General features: G+C 39.0%; 2 protein-coding genes across 7 annotated transcripts in view; both read left to right on the top strand.

Moving 5' to 3' along the window:
- Positions 1-6674, top strand: part of LOC138755614 (fibulin-1-like) — a 98649-nt gene extending 91975 nt beyond the window's left edge. The window contains exons 13-16 of the mRNA XM_069921972.1: positions 1113-1238; positions 3865-3942; positions 4639-4724; positions 6608-6674. Of these exons, the coding sequence (XP_069778073.1) occupies positions 1113-1238; positions 3865-3942; positions 4639-4724; positions 6608-6674 (357 nt within the window). The remainder of the gene's footprint in view (positions 1-1112; positions 1239-3864; positions 3943-4638; positions 4725-6607) is intronic.
- Positions 1-25016, top strand: part of LOC138742588 (von Willebrand factor C and EGF domain-containing protein-like) — a 104341-nt gene that overhangs the window by 858 nt on the left and 78467 nt on the right. For 4 of the 6 annotated variants that reach the window (XM_069897226.1, XM_069897234.1, XM_069897209.1 and 1 more), the window contains exons 1-4: positions 8115-8213; positions 15041-15154; positions 18697-18863; positions 23032-23119. In XM_069897226.1, coding sequence (XP_069753327.1) covers positions 8204-8213; positions 15041-15154; positions 18697-18863; positions 23032-23119 — 379 coding nt within the window. In that variant the 5' untranslated portion in view covers positions 8115-8203. Of the gene's footprint in view, positions 1-1112; positions 1239-3864; positions 3943-8113; positions 8214-15040; positions 15155-18696; positions 18864-23031; positions 23120-25016 lie in introns of those variants that run through there. The other 2 variants (XM_069897217.1, XM_069897244.1) reach the window with 2 other exon arrangements.

Here is a 25016-nt window from a genome sequence, read left to right as displayed (position 1 = left end):
TGACCTTGTGGGCCGGTAGGGCCTGTTGCAGTGCTATATGTCTAAATTTAAATTACATTAAAGTTGAAAGAAGGTTCTTTCATTTTTACATGAATCAATGATGACACTTGCCTAGTCAAGAATATTTATATTTGGTGCTGTGGATATGGTCAGAACCTATTGGACTGAAACATTTTGGGGGAAAAAAGTTATTCTATGGGTAGTGAGATGGATTTTTGTTGCTTGCATTTAGTTAATTGCACATCCAAAGGAGCCTCTGGACCACAATATGTTCTGAGTTGCTTTTGCTCTATTTTTGTAATTTAATTAACATACTACACTAATGAGATTCCCATAATACTTTAGGTGAAGTTATAGTGGTAAAGTGGAACACTAGTATTTTTATTTCATATTGTGTTTATTTAAAAACTAGCTATGATTAATAGGGACCATTCTCGCTTCTTTTGAAATTGAAATACAGAGATGGTTTTCTGGGTTTTTTTTAATGAATATGATAGAACAAGACAATATTTTATTACCCACCCACCAAGTGCTTTGACTGTCTTCTTTGACAGATGTGAATGAATGTGAGAACAGCAACTGCTCCCACTACTGTGTGAATACTCTGGGCAGCTTCCAGTGCTTGTGCCCACGTGGATATACTCAGCACACAAATGGTCGCAACTGTCAAGGTCTGTTGTCTGGCCAGGGGTGAGGGGGAGGGAGGTTGAGGTATTGGAGGAGTATGTTCACCTTCTGCACTAGAGCAAACTTTGTGTGTCGCTGAAGAGTTTTACTGGAAAGGGATCAGGAGGTTGTGTGGAAATGTAGAGCAGAAAGATGAAATGGAGGTTTAATAGATGATGATGATGTGCAGACACGAGCATGAATGGCATAACCTGGTGCAGCTATTTCCAATTTACTATGTTTCAGGGCTACATTTTTGCCTTAAATATCCTCAAATAGCCACTTTCTAAATCACCCCTGACGTAGTTTGACGAGAAGCCATTTCAAAGCACGGTATCACTTCACATTGCGAGTTGCGACTCAGATGGTATCTAAGCACAGGCAAGAGAGTGAGATGCACTTACTTTAATGTATCATGCTTCTGAATTGATCTCCTTGGTTTCAAGATAACAATGAATGTGTTGCTTCTAAAAATGGCCATTGTGCTCATAACTGCATCAACACAGCTGGAAGCTACTATTGTTCCTGTAATCCAGGCTACCGACTTCACCTTGACAGACGTTCCTGTGTTGGTGAGTATCTCCATCTCTTACAATAGTTTACTTTGCTCACACCCTTCAACTGAAGATGTGTATTGGATCCTGATACTTCAGTAATGCAGATGTTTTTATTGCAATTCTTACAGAAAGTAAGCACTCTGTTCAATGGGATGATGAAAATTAGTTGAACTAAACTCCCAATCCAATGCACCTTCATTCCTCTATTCAAAAATGTTTGAATCTACAATTCTGAAACTATTATGGTACATTTCAGCTTTTTTTATGGCTTTCCTTGGAAAGGACTTAATCTAATTTTGATCAATTAACTTTAAGCTTACTCATTAATATTTTCTTTCACCCTACTTGGCACTGAGGAACGTTATAAAGCCTAATTTTGCAATGATCTTTTTATCTCCATTGTTTGCATTCCAATTTTTTCAGTAAAGGCGGGCGAGAAATACTTCAAACCTTAGCCTTACTTCAGTTTTAATTTTAACAAGATAAAGGAACAGAAGTAGACCATTCTCAACATTGTTTCTTATCTGCCTGATGCACCATCAACATCACAAAAGACTGAAGTTGTGAAACTGACAGGCTTTTATTAACTATAGACTGGAACAGCCATCAACCTCATTGACTGATCAAGGCAGAGTGGAATGGGGAGCATGCAAAGGGCTATGGGCAGGATCAGTCTTGGGAGGTGTGTCCAGCTAGCAGCAGCCAATCATAGCATAGCAGTGATTTATCACATTGCCATTTCTTTGCCCATTCTCTTAAGCTGTCTAAGTCTCTCTGCAACTTTTGGTTTCTTCAACACTTCCTACTCCACCACCTATCTTGGTGTCCTCTGTAAACTTAGCCACAAAACCATTCAATCCATCATCTAAATCATCAATACACATTGTAAAAAGAGACAGCCCCAGCACCATCCCCTGTGGAACACCACTAGTAACTGGCAACCAACCAGAACAGGATCTCTTTATTCCCACCCTTTGCTTTCTGCCTGTCACCCAATGCTCCACCAAACTTAATATCTTTCATGCAAGTCCATGGGCTCTCATCTTGTTAAGCAGCTTCTTATGCGATACCTTATTGAAGACCTTTTGAAAATCCAAATGCACAACACCCACAGCCTCCCCCTTTTCTACCCTACTGAGATTTCCTCAAAAAATTCCAATAGGTTGGTCAGGCAGTATCTTCCCTTCATGAAACCATGCTGGCTTGGACCTATCATGTCATGCACCTCGAGGTATTTCATAACCTCGTCCTAGAGGATTGCCTCCAATAACTTTCCAACTATTGACGTCAGACTAATAAGTCTTTCATTTAATTTACTCTTCTTCCTTCCTTTCTTAAACAACAGAACTACATTTGTGACTTCTAGTCCTGCAGAATCAATTCCAATGCTTCCAAAATCTCCAAAGCCACTTCCTTCAGAACCCATGGGTACACCTCATCTGGTTTCTTCACTTTTACCTTCTTGCCATTCTGTTTTAAGTAACAGGCTTAAACCTACATTGTGCATTGCTCTTAAAGCATTTAAAAACCTGGCTGTGGGCCCTTTATTTTCTCTTTTGTTGTGAAACTGTTTGATTTTATGAGCTGTTTCTCAGTTCTTGTAAACCTGATCATCTCAGTTGTATCTCTGTGTACTTTCTCCAACACTTCAATCTCTTTTTTTTAAGGTAGAGAGGCCAGAACAATCACCAAATACAGCCTGAGAAGAAAAGACCAGTCAAATTTTGGCTTGTAGTTAGGGAGTAAAAAGATGCCCCTCAACATAATCTACATCTTAAAATTACATGGTTAGAAATATTCACCCAGTTTTCCCCCTTTCCATCTCTGCAAATGGATATGGCTTCATTATGCACACATGTTTTCGGTTTCCTGTTCCATTTGGCATTACCATCTGTTGATCTACTCTATTTGAAATCCCATCTGCTTCGCCTTAGTCCAGTTGCCATTAATCCCACGGGTTCTAATCTTTTTATGTTTTTGCATGTGGTAAGCTTTTAGTGTCTTCTGAAAAAGTCAGTACATTCCATCCACTGGGCATCTCTCATGTAATAATTATTTCAATGAATTCTTGTTCAATTTGCATGCTGTTTTGAAGAATTTCAGAAGGTCTTAGAATTTATTTCCCAATTCCAAATCCTTGTTCGTTGTTACTTCTTTCTCCTCACGACAGCATTGATACTTGCGTATTTTTTTCACTCTTGTACTTTTTTTTGGGGTAACATTTATTATTGTCCATTTCCTGGGTGGACCTTCAGTGTTTGTCAGATTTCTGAGCTGCATTCATGAATGGAAGATTTAAATTTTAAATTTAGATATAATACAGCACAATAACAGGCCCTTTTGGCCCACAAGCCTTTGCCACTTAATCACACCCAATTGACCTACAAATCCAAGTACATTTTTGAATGGTGGGAAGAAACCAGACCACCAAAGACATGGGAAGAATCTACACTTTACAGAAGGCATCGGATACGAACCCTGGTCACTGGTGCTGTAACAGCGATGTAGCTAACCATGCTGCCCCAAGAAACATTAACTCCATCATATGCCTGATCTGCCAATGTTTAGTGGGAATACCCTAAGGACTTTTCATTCTGCATATAATGCACATGAAGATCTTATTTTGTATTTATTGTTACAGCTGAACATGTCTGCCAATCATGCCAAAGTGAATGTTCCCTTGGATTTAGTCTACTACCTAATGGATTTGACTGTGCAGGTGAGGACACCAAGGTCTTTTTATTAAAGTGAGTTATAATGCCAGTTCTGAAGATTCAATTCTGTACGAGTTTATTCTTGTCCAACCACATACTTGTTTAATTAGCTCTTAAGACAAGCTTTAGTCAGACTGAGTTTTGTCAGGTATATTTGGGATCGTTGTTCCTTGGTCCATGCTCGATGTTACAGTAATTTCACTTGTACTGCTATTGCACTTTACATGTTGAGGTCAAACAATATTTTTCAAGAAAACCAGGAAATAATAGACATTGTCAAACAATTTAACTCTATCTTTTTTCTGCTGAAGTGTGAACATTTAATGACATGGTATCAGTTCTTTTCACTTTTGTAAAAGTTGGCAAATAATTCCTGGTGGATACTTGAATGGGAATATTATCGAGTTTTTAAGCTATATATTACTGTGTGATTTTTCTTTTCTTCTTTGGCTTGGCTTCGCGGACGAAGATTTATGGAGGGGGTAAAAGTCCACGTCAGCTGCAGGCTCGTTTGTGGCTGACAAGTCCGATACGGGACAGGCAGACACGGTTGCAGCGGTTGCAGGGGAAAATTGGTTGGTTGGTGTTGGGTTTTTCCTCCTTTGCCTTTTGTCAGTGAGGTGGGCTCTGCGGTCTTCTTCATATTATCAAGTTTTTAAGCTATATATTACTGTGTGATTTTTCTATACTTGTGTCTTCAGCTGTTTACGTTGACACTTTCAGTATCTCATTGTCCGGAACCACGTGCAGATAGTTTGGGAAATGACTTCTGCAACAAATTCCTAAGGTATTTGCATTAAACTAGAAAAATTCCACTTTTTTGGAAGAACAACCATGTAGTAGTTATGAAGTGAGCTGCTGTTAAAGTTTTATCCACCTCACAATAGTTGAGATTGTGACAAGCCTTCGCTTGAAATGTGAAATGAGCAGGAATGAAGCTGTTGACCCTTTGTCTCCTATAATTTACAGCTCTTTTGAAGCAGTTTGGCTTCTTCCAACTAAGCATGACAATTCTTGTATCCTTTGACAGCTTCATGATGTCAGCATTTAAGTTTTCACCTTTAGAATAGTGAAGTACTTAGAAGCATCAGGAAGCTGACAGGTTATCCTGGGCATTTATATCATTTTGAGCCTTTACGCTTTTTTGAGATGCTAAAGAAATTATATCAGAGTTTGTTGGTTACGTGCTGCATCTTTCCCGGTAAATAGTTGCAGGAAGGTTTCTGGTGTGTTTCCTGATATAATTCACCTGTCCCATTCACAAGGGGAGGAAAATATTGTCCTAGTATTTTTAGTGACAAACTTTTGAGCCTGACCATTTTCAATTTATTTTGTTCCAATGCCATTTTAGTAACATTACATCTCCTGGAAAAAATTGGGAACAGCAAGTCTAGAGAGAATGAGCAGTTGAAAAAAATTGGCATCGTTATCAAAAAAGGAACAGAGAAATTAATGGAACTTGAAGATCGTTAATTTGTAGCATATGAAGTCTGCCATTTGGGGTTTCGAAAGACATGGCTCTCATTCTTGGGAATGCACTGATGGTCAACCTCTGAATTTCCATAGGTTTTAGAACATTATTCATGGATTTGAAAGTACCAAATGTAACCTGCTACTTAGTAAAGGAATGAGAGATAAAAGTGGGGAAATATAGACCAGCTAGTTTAGCATCATAATTGGAGAAAATGCTGGAATCTTTTATTGAGGAAGTGGTAACAGGGCTTCTGGAAAATAATACGAAACTTGGGCAGAATCAACATAGATGTTTGAATGAAAATTATCCTTGACCAATGTTGTGAGATTTTTACAGCTGTAACCAGGGGAATATATAGGTGGATGTCATTTTCATGCAGTCTTCAATTTGGCAAAATTGAAGGATCGTGTCCACTATACTGCCATGGACTGAGGATTGGAGAATAGATATTAAAACAGCGAGAAAGTCTAAATGGGTTGTTTCAATTTGGGAGTCGTGCTCAGTGGGATATTGCTTGGGCTTTGGATATTCTCAGTTTTTTGTCGATGATTGCAATGAGAAGTTCAAGTATAATACATCTAAGTTAGCTGTTGATGAAAATGTGGGTCCCAGTTTGAATTATGAGAATCATACAGAGAGCTTTCAAGTGGATATGGACATGTTCAGTGAGAACAGGGCCTTATGAACTTACTACACCTATATATCTTGTGTCTGCATTAGTCATTCTGCCAGTAATTTTGCTTGAAATTGATTCAGGTTTATGATAATGTTTTTATCTTTATTTTTGCTGATAGGCCTTGAGTTATAGACACTTTACCAATGTCTAATGTGTAAGCACAGAAGCACAATATGATATGAACCTGTCTCATGATTTTTTAGAGTGGGGACCAAATGGTGAAGGTATCTGGATTTTATTGGATCCAAGTGGTCATCAGACCAGGTACATTTTTGGTAAAAATTGACTTTAAAGTAGGTAAGCTTTGGAGGTCTGGTTTCGATAATCCAAGTAACAACACGAATGAAAGGCACTGAAGTTTTTTTGGTCTGGGGCAAGGTGTGTGGGAGCATCACATTAACTGTTGACATAAGATGTAATCTTTGGTATGTTTCTGAAGCACACTAATGTTTGGTTGTAATTTTTAAGGCAAATTAGTATGATATTAGTAATGACGCTGCATAACATTCTTTCTTTGCAGGGCATTAAATGTGCTTGCGGATAACTTCCCTTCAGATCACCTTGCGGTTAAGGACAAGTATCTCTAATATTGGTACAGTTTTGCAATTGTGTAACCGAGTCTACACAATTGAACTTGGCAACTACAGGAAAATATTTCATCAAATTCGTGAATGCACATGCAGAGATTTAAATATACATCAATATATGAGACAATATTACTTCAGAAACTGTGATTTGTGGAGTTACATTCATTATATATTGTGTTTCATTTCCTTTGTGCTACACTTTTGTTGTGGATGGCATCTGTTTTCAGTTGGTTGGGAATGGGTTGGGTTGGTGATGATTACTTGTGTTTACTTCTGCCATGTGGATGGGATCTTAGTTTTGCTTATGTTGAAACTATATGGAATGACTTGGCAACTCTTGTTTGCCCCATAATGCAGCTGGATTGATGATGCTCCTTTTTTTAAGCCTGATATATGCTTATTTGATAGTGTCTGCTTCTAATTATTTCTGCGTTAGAATAATCATGCCTTTCCTGTGTCTAGGTTGGTCAGGCAGTATCTCCTGGTAAATATTTCAGATAAACTGTTTGAATGAGTTTAATTTTCAAGTCCTGTTTTAAAAAATGAGCTGTGAAAAATTGTTTAGTTTGTTTATTTATCTAACACATTTAAAACAACTCGCATTGACCAAAGTGCTGTACAGATCAAAAAGACATCACAACTCAGCAACTATTTAAAGTCCAGAATAAAACAAATACGAGAGGTTAGAACACATGGTAACAATCAGGTGCATGAGGATGACTCAAAACATTAGTGAATAAAAGTGCATCTTCAAACTGGATATAAAAGAGTTGATGGAAGGGGCCAATTTAATAGAAGGAGGAATGTTGTTCCACAATTTGGGGACTGCAGTAGTGAATTTGCGACAATTTTCTCTCTTGATCACCCTATTTAGAAGGTTAGGGTTAAAATTCTCAGTAAATCTGTCAACTACCTTCTTGACCAGAGCAAAGAAGCATCTGGTCAGGGACAGATGTTGCCTGTTGGAAATCTTTCCTGCACCTTTGAGTTTAGATAATTTGGGAGGAGCACACGAAGAGGGGAGTGAGAAGAGTACATTTTGCTTGAAACTACACAACTGAATATGTACAAAAAATTAAATACCTGCTAACTTTTAGACTGAGCATATTATTTCAATCTACAATATTCTGTGCCATTCTGTTCATTTTAAATCAAGGGTGGGAATATTAGAGAGATGAAGAACAAATTCCCACCTTTAGCATCAATGTGAGTGAAAATGGAATTGGTATCAAATTCAAATTGATGGTTCCTGAATTTCTTCATTTAAAATCTGAATAAATAACTTTTTGCACTGAGATAAATTCAGCCAAATGAAATGCTTACTTTAAAAAAACAGGTTTAACATATTATTTTCTTAATCAATATCCATTATTGTTCACGTTAACAGCTCGGCCCATTGCAATTGGATTGCACTCATTTGGCTGAGATGTGCATGAGAGGTAAAACTATCAAGAAATACTAAATTAGATCAATCGAGACAAACTCCTCTTTCTGTTGAGGTTTCTTCTGACAACGTTTTCCTCCACATCATGTTCAACTGTAAGTGAAGTATGGTGCCTGTGTGTCCGCCCTTGACTGTCTTATTGCTGGATATTTTGCTGTGCTTTGTAAGTGGACCTTTCCAATGTAAGGTTTATGCTGTGTGGTCCAGGCTCGAGTACAGTTTATGAATTAACAGATAAGGAATTCCTTTGTTGGTGGAATTGCTTGATTAAACTTATTCCAAAGCAAGCTTAGCTATTGTTGGGAAAAGAAATCTGAGGGTAAATATTGTTAGGCTCCAAAAGAGTCCAAGTCTTACCCAAAAGAGTGATTATAGGAGTGGTCCTAATCATAATCTTCTGAAAATTCTTAGAGTCAACATAAATCATTGAAGTGTGAGGAATGTCTCAAATTGAATGCATCAGCACCGAGAGGAGTTTCAGGGCACATGCCTGTCACATATAGTTGTGCCAATGTTTGAAAATAGTCTTACTGAAAAATTCCAACAGAAAATGCAACTATTTCATGCTTTTGTTTGGAAGCATGCCAAGTCCGAGGACTTTTAACAGTTTGTTGGATTATCTGCTACAAAAGAATGCAAGATAATTGTTGAACAAAATAAATATTCAGTTCTGGCTGCTGGTCCACAATTCTAGTGAGAATGTAACATTTTCTCTGGTTGCCTGAGGCTGCAATAATCCATGTATAAAATATTATTCCCAAGAAATGCATACTGAGACTGCACGAAATGTCTATTTGAAGATGAATTTGAATATCTTTTGGAGGACAAGGTGCTTGTTGTTATTGTCATTGCTACTTAGTATCTTTAACTACTGCCCCTATTCATCTTGAAGTAGTGTGATCATATTCTCTTCTTTTCCAGCTGGTTAGGACTGTCCTCATTTGCCTTTACTCTTGCCCATCTCTCTTTCCCCATATTTTTTATCTCAAAGTGTTTATTCACCTAATACGAAGGCTGTTAAATCCCTATCAGGTAGCACACTTTGCCCATGTTGTATCTGGATATTCTGCTGATCCCTTTTAATCTGTATTCTCTGATTATTAACTTCCACTCAGTTGAAATGAACAATTATGTCAGGATTGCTACCAATAATAGCAAGATAAATCATAGAATAGATGTTTTTAAATATTTTTGCTCACCGCACAGCCGACATCATCCAAAAACATGTCAATAGCCTCGTGTATCTTACTAATACCTTAACCTTTCCATTTTCCCTTTCATCCAATAGTCAATCTTGGATGCACCTCATTTTCCTCCAATTAAGTGATCTGAAGTATCAAAGATATTGTCAGCATTCCTTAGTCTATGATTCCATTCTTCTCTGTAGGCTTTGTCTCCAGCTGAGTTTACTGTCCGAATCCTCTGCTTTCTTCTTTATCTTGACTAATGTTCCAACCACAGATCATTAACCCCCTTGACCTTTTATTTCTCCCACAGTTAAATTTCCTGATTCTGTTCTCTTTCAGCCCATCCATAATTTAACATTTAGGCCATTAGAAAATGAAGCAGGAGAAGGCCATGCTTTGCCTTTCAGTAAAATTATGGTTTTGTTTTACCTCACCACCACAATATCCCTTGATTCCCTCAGTATCTGAAAATCTATTGATCTCTTCCTTGATAATACTGAATAACTAAATTTCTGCAGCCCTCTTGGATGGAGAATTATAAATGATTTGTCTCATTCTTTGAGAACAAATATCCTGTGTCTTGAATGGATGACCCCTCATTTTGAGATTGTGATCCTCTGGTTCTGGAGGTCCTCACTATGATAAGCTTCAATTTCCCACTTACCCTAACAAGGCCTGTAAGACTTCTGTAAACTTCAGTGAGATCATCATTCTTTGTGTTTGACCAGGAAGTGCAGACTATCACCTAAATCAATTTGGTGAACTTGAGCAGCATTTTCTCTCTTCCAAATATATTCTTCCTTGGAGCTTTAAGTGTGTCTCCACAGTTGGAGCAAAGTGTCCAACGTCCATTTTCCTACAATAAAGGGCAGATTTTCATTGGTTTTCCTAATTGCTTGCTGGACTTGCATGTTTATTTTAAATGATACCCAAACATTTACAATTCTTGTACTAAAGTGAATGACCTAACGTTTTACTGCAGTATATACCATAAGCCTACTACACTAGTCTACTACACTACAAGCCATACCATATATACCATAAGCCTTCTACACTAGTCTACTACACTACACTATACCATAAGCCATACCATATATACCATAAGTCTACTACACTACACTATACCATAAGCCATACCATATATACCATAAGCCTACTCCACTAGTCTACTACACTACACTATATCATAAGCCATACTACACTAGTCTAGTTCTCCTTGAGGCATCTCTGCATCTTCCCATAGCCCACCTGATTTTGTATCAACAGAATAATTGCACCTGATCTCCTCATCCAAAACCTTGAATATGGGAGTTAGGTAACTACATATATGACAATAAACATACAATGAATTACCCCAGGTAAGGCAGGAAAAATTCAACAGAAAAGATGGTTCAGACTCGATAATTCCAACACTCTCTCACCACTTTGCAATTTCTTCCCCCATTAAATAAGAGCATAAAAAAAGCTGTAAAAAGCCTATGTCCCAACTCCCACCAAGATCCATACGTTCTGAAGCACGATCCTTGAATTTTCATCCTTTTTAGTTATGGAGTTCCTTAGCACATAAATAGATCCTTCGGCCCAAATAATTTGTGCTGGTAAGGCTGATACCATTTGCCTGTCTTCAGCTCATATCCCCTGAAATCTTTCTTATCCATGTTGAAATATATTTTGATCATTACGATTGCCCCCATTGTAACCACCTCTGAAGAAGGTGCCTATAGATTCCTTTTACATCTTTCCCTTCTCACCTTAAAGTTTGGTGTCAAAGCCAAGCTTGCTAATTGCATCATCATCCGAGTCATTAATGTAACTGATAAACAATGGCGTGGATACCTGTGACACGTCATTTGTCACGGGCTTAACAAGCCTGCACTTCCACCCTCTTTTTCTTCCTTCAAGCCAATTCTGTATCCATTTGGCTACATCATCCAGGATCACATATAATATGACCTTCCAGACTAACCTATTATGCGGGACCTTGTCAAAGGCCTTGCTAAAGTGCACATCAGCAACATCTACCACCCTACTCTCAACACTCTTTTTGGTCATCCCTTCAAAAAAAGTCAATCAAGTTTGTCAGACACTCGTGGAAGCATTTCGAATGTTGAAAGGCCTGGACAGAGTAGATACGGCAAAGTTGTTTCCCGTGTAAGGGACAAGAGGGCGCAACTTCGGGATTGAAGAGCGCCCATTTAAAAAAGAGATACGGTGGGATTTCTTTAGCCAGAGAGTGATGAACGTCTGGAATTTCCTGCCGTGGCTAGCTGTGGAGGCCAGGTCACTGGGTGTATTTAAGGCAGAGATTGATATCTGATTAGTCAAAGTATCAAAGATTAATGGGGAGAAGGCAGGGGAGTGGGGCTGAGTGGGAGAATGGATCAGCACATTATGGAATGGCGGAGTGGACTCAATGGGCTGAATGGCCCACTGCTCCTTTATCTTGTAGTTTGATGGTCTTATTTCTTGCACACAAAACTATGCTGTGAATCTGTCCTTGATTTTCCAAGTGCAAGTCCTGTCGCTCAGAATACCCTGCAATAACTTGCCCATAACTGACTTTAAACTAACGAGCCTATAGTTCACTGGCTTATCCTTACAGCCTTGTTTAAATAAAGGCACAATATTGGTCATCGACCATGCTCAATGATGATGCAAATATCTCTGCCAGGGCTCCTGGTATTTTTTCCCCAGTGTCTCATAATGCCCTTTTGTGTTAAAATCCCACCGAGCTTCACCCCTTATTTCACACTCTTTAGATATTTCTACAATCCACCAGCCTTGGATTTACTTTCCCCCTTTGTCCTATCCCACAGTTGGTGTCTTATAGGTTCAGCAATCTTGGTCCTATTCTTTGGAATTCTCTGCCTCTTTCTCTCTTTCCTTCCACTCCTTTTAGTTTCCATTCTTTTTCTTTTATTCTTTCTTTTACTATATTCCAATCTTCTTTAAAAAAAAACCATATTACATGTACATTTTGTCTGATTTTTGCTTTAGTGGTTTTTTTAAATGCATCTTGTAGTTAGCCTTTCTTCTTTCTCCAAATGTATATTGTATTTCTTTTACTCGTGTAATTTCCCAGTTTTTTTTTTACTTTTGCTTGCCTCTGGTGGAATAAAAAGAAACATTACCAGAGAGTGATTGAAATAGTGGAGATGAGAGATTGTCATACTATTGTTGTAGGATAATGTACTCTAGGTATGATACTTTTGCCAAATGTGGTTGTATCCTTGACCTGCCTTGTAACTTATCTTAAACAATCATTAGGTCTCATAGGCTGAATGCTTCAACTATAGAATATGTAAAGTCTTCCTTATGTCACATGTAATTAGGGTGGCCAGTCCAAAGGAAGACATGGTTATAGGTTACTATATATATATATATATATATATAGCCACCCTACAATGTAGTTGCGTCCTTGGAGATGATTGGACAGATAGCAAACTCATTGATAATATAAATCACTTCAATGCTTCATTCCTTTCAGTTTGATTGGATATTCTACAAATCTGGACATGTATCTCTAGCAGATATTACTGCTAATAGTTTGTGTTCGCTTTAGATCTGCCATCGTGATGACGAGCACAATGTGTGCTATATGTATTTATCAGCTTTATTTCATAGTTTTCCTTATTTTTACTGCTAACTTCAGTGGGAAGGAAAGATGGCCATGGGCTTCAATTTTATCAGAGTGCCTTTAGGGAGCTATTAAGCACTTGGCACAGATTATACATATTCAGGCTTATTTTTTAGACACAGACAAGAAACAATTTCAAGTGGTTGATAGAGGTTAATAGACTACTTAAATTTACAAATTAAAATTAAAGCTGGTATTCTTTCCCTTTTCTCTGGTAAAGTCAAGGGATGGTTTTACATTGTGCTTCAATAATCAATACTGGTGTTTTCTCTTCATATTTGGGTTGAAAGATAGACCTTGAAGACTTGTGAAAGGTGCAGTAGAAAGCTGAGAAGGTAGAGCAAACTAAAGCTGTACTTCCCAGCAGATATCGAACACCATGGTCAGTCATCTCCCTCTTCTTTCAGGAGTTTTTTCAGTCATCGTTTTCTCATTTGCACTCTACCAATCTGACTTTTGCTTCACATGAAGAACTGCAAGTTCTTTACCCTTAAGTTGTGGTCAAATCTCAGTTTAAAATAAACAAATTAATATTGCTTTTCCAACTACAATGCTCTGACCACAAATGGGTGTCATTAATCTTAGCCATTGGTAATCTAGGATAGTGTGTGTGTGTCCTTTTATACATTTTCAATGTGCTTCCTGGTGTAAGAATAATATAAGCAGCCATATTCCTCAAACAGAAAGACCTGAAGAATTTGCTTGAGTTTCAGACCTATGTTGTATATTCAGTGGTGCCAAGAACTTTTCAAAGACATTTGCATGAAAACATGAGATGTTTCTTGGCAATTATCTGATGTTCTATCCTTGTTCAAATGAGTTTGGATATCTAAAGACTAAATAGTTCACATCCTAGCGTTTCCATAGAGCTTCACAAATCGATGTCTTTTTCAGTAGATTCAAATATTTTTGCATCCACTGTAATTCAAAGGCATCACCTTGAAATATTAACTCACCAGCCAAATATTTCCATAGAACCATAGAACATTACAGTACAGAAACAGGCCACTTCAGTCCTTCTAGTCTGTGCCAAACCATTTTGTTTTGCCTAGTCCCACTGACTTGTACCCAGTTCATAACCCTCCATAGCTCTCCCATCTATGTACCTGTCTACATTCTTCTTAAATGTTAAAATTGAACCCACTTCACCACTTCAGCTGGTTGCTCATTCCACACTCCCACTACTCTCTGTGTGAAGAACTTTTCCCTGTCCACCCCCTCATAATTTTAAATACCTCTATCAAATCTTCCCTTATTCTTCTACACTCCAGTGAATAAAGTTCTAACCTGTTTAACCTTTCTTGTAACTCAGTTCCTGAAGTCTAGGCAACATCCTAGTAAATTTTCTCTGAACTGTTTCTATCTTATTGATGCCTTTAATTACATGACCAAAACTGCACACAATACTCCAAATCTGGCCTCACCAATGTCTTACAACTTTACCATAGGATTCTTAGTCCTGTACTCAATACTTTGATATATGAAGGCTAACAGGCCAAAAGCTCTTTTTACAACCCTATCCACCTGTGTCGCCCCTTTTAGGAAATTGTATATCTGTATTCCGTCAGTACCCTATCATTTATCGTGCACGTTCTTTCTTGGTTTGTCCTTCTAAAATGCAACACCTCACCCTTGTCTGCATTAAATTCCATCTGCCATTTTTCAGCCCATTTTTCTAGTTGGCCCAGATCCCTCTGCAAGCTTTGAAAACCTTCTTCACTGTCCACAACACCTCCAATCTTGGTGTCATCTGCAAACTTGCTGATCCACTTTACCACGTTTCCTGCACTAAATGTCTTAATTTCAGGTTTCATGCAGTATTGTTGGTTGTGATTCAGAATGGTGTCACAAAAAATTCCTTATCCACACCTTCAAATATCTTGATGAAGTAAAGGGCCTTGATTATGTGTGAGCACAACATCATGCGTTGAGTAAATTTCAAATAAATTGCAAGAATACCAGGCAAGCTATAAACTGAGCTACCAACTGCTCACTCACTATTCTCCTCTTTCTCTTTACTGGAAAATTTTATATTAATGTCAGGGTTTGTTTTTCAAGGATTGGTGAAGGCTTGATGTGGATCATTTTACTTTTTTAGATATCGACGAGTGCCTGTCCAGCCCGTGCTCTCATCAATGCCTCAACACTGAGGGAAGTTTCTACTGTACATGTCCAGATGGGTTTTACTTAAGTGTGAACAACACCTGTACAGGTGAGTACAGAGAACCATTGATCTGCATTTCCTTATATTCCACATAGAATATGACAACAATTCAGGTGGCAATATCAGTGGTGAAAATAGCGTTGCACTAATTTTTTGAAATGTATTATTCAGCTACTTTAAATCTTCTGAGGAATGTTTGTGACGTGTTTTTTTTTTAAATGCCAGATTAATGGGAAATAATTTCCTCATGATGGAAGATAGAATGTCAACCATTCTTCATTGTCTTTCCTTTTTAAAATTTGGATCAGAAAATGCTGGCAGGAGGTGATGGCTAATACTACATTTTAGAGAGGGAGAGCTAAAGTTTCACATTATGAGCATTCACCTGACATGAAGGAAGTTGGAGATGAAGCAATTCCTGAGATGCAAAGATTGGATGGAACAGTGCAAGGTTTATGAAAGTGGTTAAATTATGATATTTTTCCAGAAACTTCAATGTGGCAATGGAATGGGGTTGGGCAGTGGTTATGATCCCAATTCCAGAGATGTCCAGAGGCATTTCTTACAAGTTTTAGAAGACTTTTTTTGTCTGCGCTACAAATGAAAGTTTTAGTTAATTCAAATAATTTAACGTTGGCTGCAGAGATTTCTGAACAATTCAATTCTATATGGAGGTCCTCCTGACAATTCTTATAAGAGGAAGAGGAACACAAACATAATGGATTGGTTTCAAGAAGTGGTGACAGCAGAGTCTGGAGTTCATAGAAACAGGATAAAGTTTTCTTCAGTTTCACCAAGCACACCTCCCCTCCTACATCATGACCAATTGGCACAGCCAAAGAACCATGGAACACTGCAGCACAGAAATGGGCTCTTTTGCAAACTATTTTTCCACTTAGTCTCCTTGACCTGCACCAAGGTCATAGCCCTCCATTCCCCTCCCATCCAAGTACTGATCCAAATTTCTCTTAAATATTGAAATTGAACCCATATCCAACACTTCTGCTGACAACTCATTCAACACTCTCAACCCCATCTGTGTGAAGTTCCCCCTGAACATTTTACCTTTCACTTTTAACCTATGTCCATTCGTTCTTGCCTCACCAAACATCAGAGCAAAAAGCACTGTCTGCATTTATCACATCTATGCACTTCATAACTTTGTTTTCTTCTATCAAATCTCTCCTCATTCTTCAACATTCCAGAGAATTGAGTCCTAACCTATTCAACCTTTCTCTATAACTCATCAAGTTTTGGCCACATCCTTGTAAATTTTCTCACTCATTCAATTTTATTGATACCTTTCCAATGGGTAGGTGAGCAAAACTGCAGACAATACTTCAAATTTGGCCTCACCAAAAATGTTTTGTACAACCTCACCATAACATCCCAATTCTTTTATATTCAATACTTTGATTCATGAAGGACAATACACCAAAAGACTAAACCTTCTTGACCAACTTTCCATACATGATCTTGTCAAAGGCATGAGGAACCATATCAATTTTTCTGGGTAACCTCCTTGTAAAAATCTCAAAGATTGGTTATGTATGTCCTACCATGCACAAACCCATGTTAATTAGTCTTAATTAGTCCCCATGTCTCTAAGTACTTGTATATTATGTCTCTAAATTTCACTAACTTAGTCACAGCAGATGTCAGGCTCAATGGCCTATAATTACCTGGATTATTCTTAGAGCCATTCTTTTACAACAGAACAGTATTAGGTGCCCTCCAATCTTCTGAGACCTCACCTGTGGCTAAGGATATTTTAAATACCTCTTCCTGGGCCCCTGCAATTCCTATTCTAGCCTCCCTCAAGGTCCAAGTGAATATTTGTCATTGCCTGGAGATTTATCCATCTTTGTTTTCCTCGAGACAGCGAGCTACATTACAGGGGCTTTCCCGAGTCCTGGAATAATTTTTTTGATCCCTCACATATTCTATCATATGCTGTTTTTCCTGTTGTCATAAATGTCAGGGACTTGCACCTATGTGAGGCTCGTTGTTCTTGTTTACCAAGAATTGCCAATATTCTGCAAATCCTCCCTGCCTTCATTATTTCTCTATCTGAAATTAGTGGCATATAATAAACCAGTATGACAAGGAATCACTATAATCTCACTGGCATATGATAGAAAGAAGGCAAAATAAATTGGTTGGACTGTATCTTAGTGTTCCCTGGACTGTTCATTTTGAAGAATGAGTCAATAAGTTGAAAGAAAGATGAATAATCTCAAGTAGAGAATGGTTGGACCCACTTTGTTGATGTTAGTTAGACAGTGATGGTTTAAGGCGGAGCTTTTTAAACTTTTTCTTTCTACTCACATGTCACCTGAAGTAATTGCTGTGCCACAGGTGCCCTGGGATTAGTAAAGGATTGCTTAAGGTGGTATGTGAGTGGAAAGAAAAAGTTTGAAAGCCACTGTTTTAATCGTACCTAATTGACTCGTTATGTGCATGGTTTCATAACTCCAAAGAAATAACAATTTTTCTCAAGCAAAATATTTCAACAACAATTGGGCCTAGAGCAGTGGTTCTCAATCTCTTCCCCACTCACATACCACCTTAAGTAACTCCTTACTAATCACAGAGCACCAGGGCATAGCAATTATGTAAAGTGGTATGTGAGTGGAAAGAAAAAGTTTGAAAACAACTGGTTTAAAGTCTGTTATGCAAGCTAATTTCTTGAGAGTATACACCTACAGTTCTTTGTTCTTCTACACAGATAATTCAGCCGTCTGACAGTCCTTGATTTGTTCACACATTCTGGGGATTTACTCAGTGTCACATTGCAGTTGGACAGAGGTTTTCTTCTTTGGCTTGGCTTCGCGGACGAAGATTTATAGAGGGAGTAGAAGTCCACGTCAGCTGCAGGCTCGTTTGTGGCTGACAAGTCCGATGCGGGACAGGCAGACACGGTTGCAGCGGCTGCAGGGGAAAATTGATTGGTTGGGGTTGGGTGTTGGGTTTTTCCTCCTTTGCCTTTTGTCAGTGAGGTGGGCTCTGCGGTCTTCTTCAAAGGAGGTTGCTGCCCGCCAAACTGTGAGGCGCCAAGATGCACGGTTTGAGGCAATATCAGCCCACTGGCGGTGGTCAATGTGGCAGGCACCAAGAGATTTCTTTAGGCAGTCCTTGTACCTTTTCTTTGGTGCACCTCTGTCACGGTGGCCAGTGGAGAGCTCGCCATATAACACGATCTTGGGAAGGCGATGGTCCTCCATTCTGGAGACGTGACCCATCCAGCGCAGCTGGATCTTCAGCAGTGTGGACTCGATGCTGTCGACCTCTGCCATCTCGAGTACTTCGACGTTAGGGATGAAAGCGCTCCAATGGATGTTGAGGATGGAGCAGAGACAACGCTGGTGGAAGCGTTCTAGGAGCCGTAGGTGATGCCGGTAGAGGACCCATGATTCGGAGCCGAACAGGAGTGTGGGTATGACAACGGCTCTGTATACGCTTATCTTTGTGAGATTTTTCAGTTGGTTGTTTTTCCAGACTCTTTTGTGTAGTCTTCCAAAGGCGCTATTTGTCTTGGCGAGTCTGTTGTCTATGTATTCTGTACTGAATTGTAATGTATTATTTTGCAGAGCACTCACTTGCCTCAGTGCCAAAAATGGAATCTGTCAAGCAACCTTTACCAGCTGCAATCCTAGCCACTCCCTGGACACCATCAACATCGTGCAGGTATAATGGGACTCTGCAGCAGGACGGTAGCACCTGGACAGTGTCTAGCTGTGTTGAGTGCACTTGCCAGGTGAGAAACTCTAAACATCCACCCCGCAGAGCCGAGGGCCTGTCGAACAGGACTCGGTCTTCGTGCTGATGTAAGCTGTTCCCCTGCGCTGCCTTCCTACCTGCCGCCTGTCAGGAGGGGCAGGGAGGAAGTTCATGATAGGCAGGTAGGCAGCTGGTAGCTCTGTAAGTTTATATTTTTTTTGTATATATGTGATTATTGTGTGCTGTGCATTGTGAGCTCAGTCAATACCCCTCACTAAAACTTGTTTTGGTGCTACCCTGCATATAGCCATCACTACTATATTGTTAAGCTGTTGATTGTCTGGCTGCATGGAACTTCAGAGATCCTAAAATCATAAATGACCAGGACCAGTTAAAACTAGGGTGCACTGCTTGAAGCAAAAATATAGAAAATTCTGGAAATACTCAGCAGGTCAAACACATTTGTGAGAAGAGAAACAGAATTAACGTTAAATACTCTTTATCTACCTACTGCATGACACAATGAGTAATTCCAGCATTTTCTGTTGTTTTTAAATTTAAATTTGCTGGTTTATAAATTTTTTAACCATGTAACAACCTATTAGGGATGAATTATAATGGCTGGTGTAGATGCTAACAGTCATAGGGAGAGTGAATTTGAATGGCAGTGCACGGAGGAGAATGAGCTCCAAGGTTTTCAGATGTTGCATGGGTGGGGTAGGTGGAGAGCTTCATTTTCTGCAGATGTGAGGATGTTAATCACATTCAGAACTAAAATTAGATTAAAACACAGCAGGTCAGACAGAATCTGTGGAGAGAGAAACAGACTTGACTTTACACGACAGAATTCTGATGATGGATCAATGAGAAGGTCATGGGTGCTGTAGAATTTTTCCTGTAGAGATAAATGCAAGAAAATGACCTCTGAGACCCACATGTATGAGCAGTTAATTGAGTGTATCTTATAATTTCACCTTGAGACCAATTAATTGTTAAAATTCACAACCCCCATATTTGCCAAATAACAGCCAGGAATGGGAAACTGTGTTTCCCTCACACCAGCTACTCAATGACAGAAACATCAATGAAACTGATTGGGCAATGCACTGAAGAAGCAGCCCACATTCTCTTGCAGAAGATGATGCATAAATGGTGGTATGAGGGACTTCCATATGTGAAATAGCCTATCTGTTTGAGCTGATCATCATGGAGAAAACCTTTTTGGCTGTTACTGGAATGTTAATTTTTAAAGCTGTGGCCGGCGGAAGGCTAAAATTCTGAAAGTAACATTATAATCAGCTAATCCTTGTTACACATCTCTCTTTCTCATTATCTTCTAAACTATTTTACTTTAAAAGATAAAAATGGGAATCAAATGTACTTCTTATTTTATCCACTGCAGTTATCATAATCTTTACTTTATCAATTCACCTTTCGGGTGAACAACGTCATTAGGGCAGTATGGGAATACCAAGCAGATAATGATGATAAAGAGGGACCATTACTTGATTCCACTCTCACAGATGCCAGTTCCCACATTTAGTCTACACAATGTGGAGAGGAACAGGGATAAAGCAAGTGCCAGATAAACATGACTCCTATTAGAATTCATAAATACCTTGATAGGACAGCTTCCAGAAGAAGACTAAAGGAGTGAGCGCAACGGTGCCTTGGGTCATCTATCATAAAGGCAACATTCAGCAAAAGAGAAAACAATTTATTAAAGGGCTTGAAGTCGCTCTTTTCCAATGTGGAAGAGATGACCAACTGCATTCATCCACACAATAAAGGATTGATGTTGCAGCTCTCAGTCCAGCAGAATTGGCTGTCACCCAGAATCTGATTGCAGCATTGGAAGCTCAGATTGGGGAATAGGCCTTTTGGGTGTAAATCAGTTGACCTCTCTGAAGAGGGCATAAATTATATTCTCACCCTTTTCTCTCTCTCCCCTTGACTGTCGCCACCCTAGATTGCTGCGGACGTTTCAAGATTGGGTGCAGGACTGACCACGTTCACATGTCTCCTTCTGACGGTCTTTAGTCTTTTACCTGCCTTCCTGCAGACATTGGGCATGCTTAAGGCAGAGAATAGACCAACTCTGAAGTAATGTGCAATGATGTTTGGTTTCTTTTCATATGCATTTGACATTTTGATTAATCTGTTTTTAGTTGATGGTGGTAGCCTAGGAAAGCTTGAAAAATGCAAGATTCTTAGCAAATGGATAAAATGGGCACTGATTAAATTAGTTGTGGTCAAATTACTACTTTGTTACCAGCTCAGGCCGCAATAGGGCTCCAGCATTGTTTTGTCTTTCCACTTCTTCCTCATATTCCCATACCTCAACTGATTGCTCTGTAGCCATGTGGAAACCCATAATCATGGGGATTTCAAGGTGTATGTTGTCTAGAAAAAAATAAATGAATATTTGTCAAAAAAGTACTGGAGGAATTAATGTGACTGAATGTTGACCTGAGTCTTTGGGTTGTGAAGGAAGTGCTGCAGAGATGTGATTAGTGGTCATCTTCCAAAATTCGTTCGATTGAAAGGAAGCAAAGGTAACCGATTAGATTATCAAAGGAGAAAGAGAGAAAAATGAGATGTAAAATAAATGATAACCTGTTCGCCTGACATCAGGGGGTAGGAAAAATGCTGGAACTTGATTATTAAGGAAGTGTTAAGTCCAAAGGATACAAATGGCAGAAGAGACTGGATGGGCTGAATGGCCAATATCTATTTTATTCCAGTTGCTGCTGGTCTTCTCCATGGCAGAAACTAATCCTGGGCTGGAATGCAGTTTTCCATTGCACAGTGGTAGATTTTCTGATTCCACCATATCCACCAACATGCATGTTCAGTTTCTCTTCTGATGACAAATACAAAAAAAATTTTACAACACTGGTGAAACCCATTTGGCTTTTTCATCTCCATCTTTTGTGGTTTCAAGTTCATATGGATTAATTTTGTTTTTACTCCCCAATCTAATCCCATTTTTAGGCTGAGTTTGCCTGTACTTAATAAATCTTGGTCTAGAAACTTTAGTTTACAGTGTGCTTTGGTTGTTTGTTGCAAATGGATAGTGTGCATTTTATATTTCTCTGGTGAATTGACTGCAATTAAATTAAAATTCATTGACAATGTGCATTGTATCATAATTCAAGTATAAATAATAATGTTATGCACAGTTACATGTTACTTTATAATTAATAAGCAGAAGTTGTATATGCAGGAAAAGGTGGTAGATATCAGGTGTTATTCTCAATGCACGGAGCATACCATTCTATATTCCATATACAGAATTGTTATATAATGAATATAGAGTATTGTAGGTCCTTGCTCTGCCCTCAGGCAGAAATCAAGGCTGTTTCTTGAAAATTGAATTGCATAAAAGATTAAACTGGCACGTCTGCAGAGGGAGACACATTCCTGCCTCTCGAGTCGATATCCCATGAGAGAGAAAGTGGATTGGCAAGCAGAATAACTCTGTCTCCCACATCAGAATGTGTGATTCCAGCCAAGACAAAGAGGAAATCCAACTGAAATTATCAGCATCCTAAAATCTTCCCTCAGCTGAATTGCTACTATTCTATAGCTGCATGAAATGCTTTGGCTAAATTGAGAATAATTTCAAAGCAAAGAACCTATCCAGACCAATATTTTTGCATTAATTTCACTAATATAGATTATATGGCTGTTAGTTCTTTCCTCATTGAGCTTTCTTTCCATTTTGAGCTGTATTTTCCACAGAACACACATTGCCACAGTTCAAAGTACAGGTTGAACCTCTTTTATCTGGCACTCTATGGTCCGGCATGTTTTGAATCTGCTGCCTTTAGTACAAACTCCTTACAGACAGGGTGAGACTCAAACCCTGGTCCCGATCCCTGGCACTGTAAAGGTTGAATCTGCCACGATTGGGACCAGGGATCAAGTCTCAGCGCTGTCTGTAAGGAGGTGGTACTAACGTTCCGATGGCTGAGTCAGTTTCTGTTTTCCAGCATTTTCTGTGGTTTGGCAATAGCCAGGTCCCGATGCCACCAGATTAAAGAGGTTCAATCTGTACTCATCTTGTTCAAGAAGATTTTGGACATAAAAGGTGTTTGTATAAGTACTTACCACATCTTGTTTTCCTCTTTTCACCTCCCTGTAATCTGTCAGTAGATCACATTGGAACTGAACTCTGTTTTGTGTTTGTTTATCACTGCTAGTTGGGATCAGTCTCATGTACCACGTGTCCTTCACTTCCTTGTACCAAGATGGAGCTGGTGCCAGGGCTCTGCTGCCCTGTTTGCAAGTGTAAGTAAATTCCTACAACTAAAGGTAAGGTAATAAATTAGCATGACAAATGCCAGAAATTCATTGTCAATCTTTTCCCAATCCTTGCTCATAAAATTACTGCCTCATTCAGACTTTTTCAGTTTTCAGTAAAGTCCCTTGTGTTGGATGATCCTATCCCAATTTTCAAGTAACAAGCAACCAGCAACCGGTTGCCTCAAAAGGTGGCAAAAAAATTTGCAGAAAATAAATATGTTAAAAAAAAAATACAGGTGTAAAATTGGCACACCTGACCGTTAGTTTTCCAAACACGCAACATGCAATACTCAAGCATCTGGAAAGTTCACTTCTCCGGCATCGAGTTATCCCCATAGGTGCCGGATAGCAGGGGTTTTACTGTATTGCTAGAGTAGGGGAGTTTCACGACTGTCACTAGGCATGTGCCTGTTCTTTTCTGAGGCTAGTTACAAATATTACAGGATTTAAGTCAATAAATATGACTGTTGGCAGTTTATTTTGTGATTTTTTTTCCTGTCTGGTTTTCAAAACCCCAAGTTTGCTGAGTGAACCAGTGTATTTGACTATAAACCAAGACAGCTTTCCTGTGATAGTCCTGCATGCAGACTTGCCACTTTATGTCTCTGAAGAGTAATTAGGATCAGAAATTTTTCCACTTGAGCTCCAATTTGCTGAGGCCAATTGCACCTGAGTGGGGCGAACACAACATGCCTGTGTGAATGATAATTTCCTTTCTTGTTGATAACACTGGCTCACCCTGTTAATTCCTTTGGATAAATGTAGAGGACATACCACCCTGAGATTTTTTTTTCTGTGGATAAGGCAGAATTACCACTTATTAGTAGAGCATAGCATATACATGTAAACAAATAAAGAACTGTAAACAGATAATGAATATAAATAAATTGCCTGTGCAATATAGAGGGAATAAAATGCGCAAGTAAGAGCCCTTAAATGAGTCTGATTGAGTTTGTTGTTGAGGAGTCTGATGGTGGTGGGGTAGCAGCTGTTCCTGAACCTGGTGGTCCGAGTCTTGTGGCACCTGTACCTCTTTCCTGAAGGCAGCGGTGAAAACAGAGTGTGTGCTGAGTGGTGTGGATCCTTGTTGGCAGGATTCCCTGTAGGTCTTTTCATTTCTGGGGAGGATTTTGCCTGTGATGTCCTGGGCTGTGTCCACTATCTCTTGCAGGGCTTTACGCTCAGGGATATTGGTGACCCCATACCAGACCGCGATATAGCCGTGGAAAGCACGGTCTGCACACTTTTGACCACACATCTGTAGAAAATTGCCAGGGTTGTTTTCACGTGTTCCTCTAATGTGTTCATTGTGTTCCTTGTGTTGGGAGATCCCATCTCAATTTTCTGGATAACATTTGCACATCATGCTTTTTTCACCCTTGCAATTGAATGCCGATTGGCTTTGTTTGTTTTCCCTGCTGTCAGGGAATATGGTTGGGGAACAATGTCAGTAATTTATTTTGAAGGAAAACACATTTTGCTAAGCTCTCACTGCACCTGAACTGATGTAATCTTTGTTACAATGTTCATGACATTTATTCAAGGTTTCTGATTGGCTTTCCACCCATGGAGCAAAGTTTTTATTATTTTTGTGAGGATGGATTCTATCCACGGATCATTCTACAGAAATTAACATATTTGGGTATTCCAAGAGAAAATCTTTTGGGAAGAGATTTACTTTTGAGAGGCAAATGAAAATAGGGGTACTTTTGGCATGTAATATCTTTTTAGTTTTTCAGAAATGGGAGTAAAGCAGACTATTTCTGCAGGAAATGGTTGGGGGGGGGGGGGTGGTGTAAGCAAGAACAATGTGTGATCTTTTTGTAATGATAGGGATTTAATGCTTGAGTTTCTCCAGCTGGCTTAAATGTATTCAGGACAT

The sequence above is a fragment of the Narcine bancroftii genome, chromosome 1 (assembly GCF_036971445.1).
Source record: "Narcine bancroftii isolate sNarBan1 chromosome 1, sNarBan1.hap1, whole genome shotgun sequence".
In the NCBI taxonomy this organism is placed as follows: Eukaryota; Metazoa; Chordata; class Chondrichthyes; order Torpediniformes; family Narcinidae; genus Narcine; species Narcine bancroftii.
Note: the sequence above shows the minus strand (reverse complement) of the source record. Positions and strands in the feature narration are given on the sequence as shown.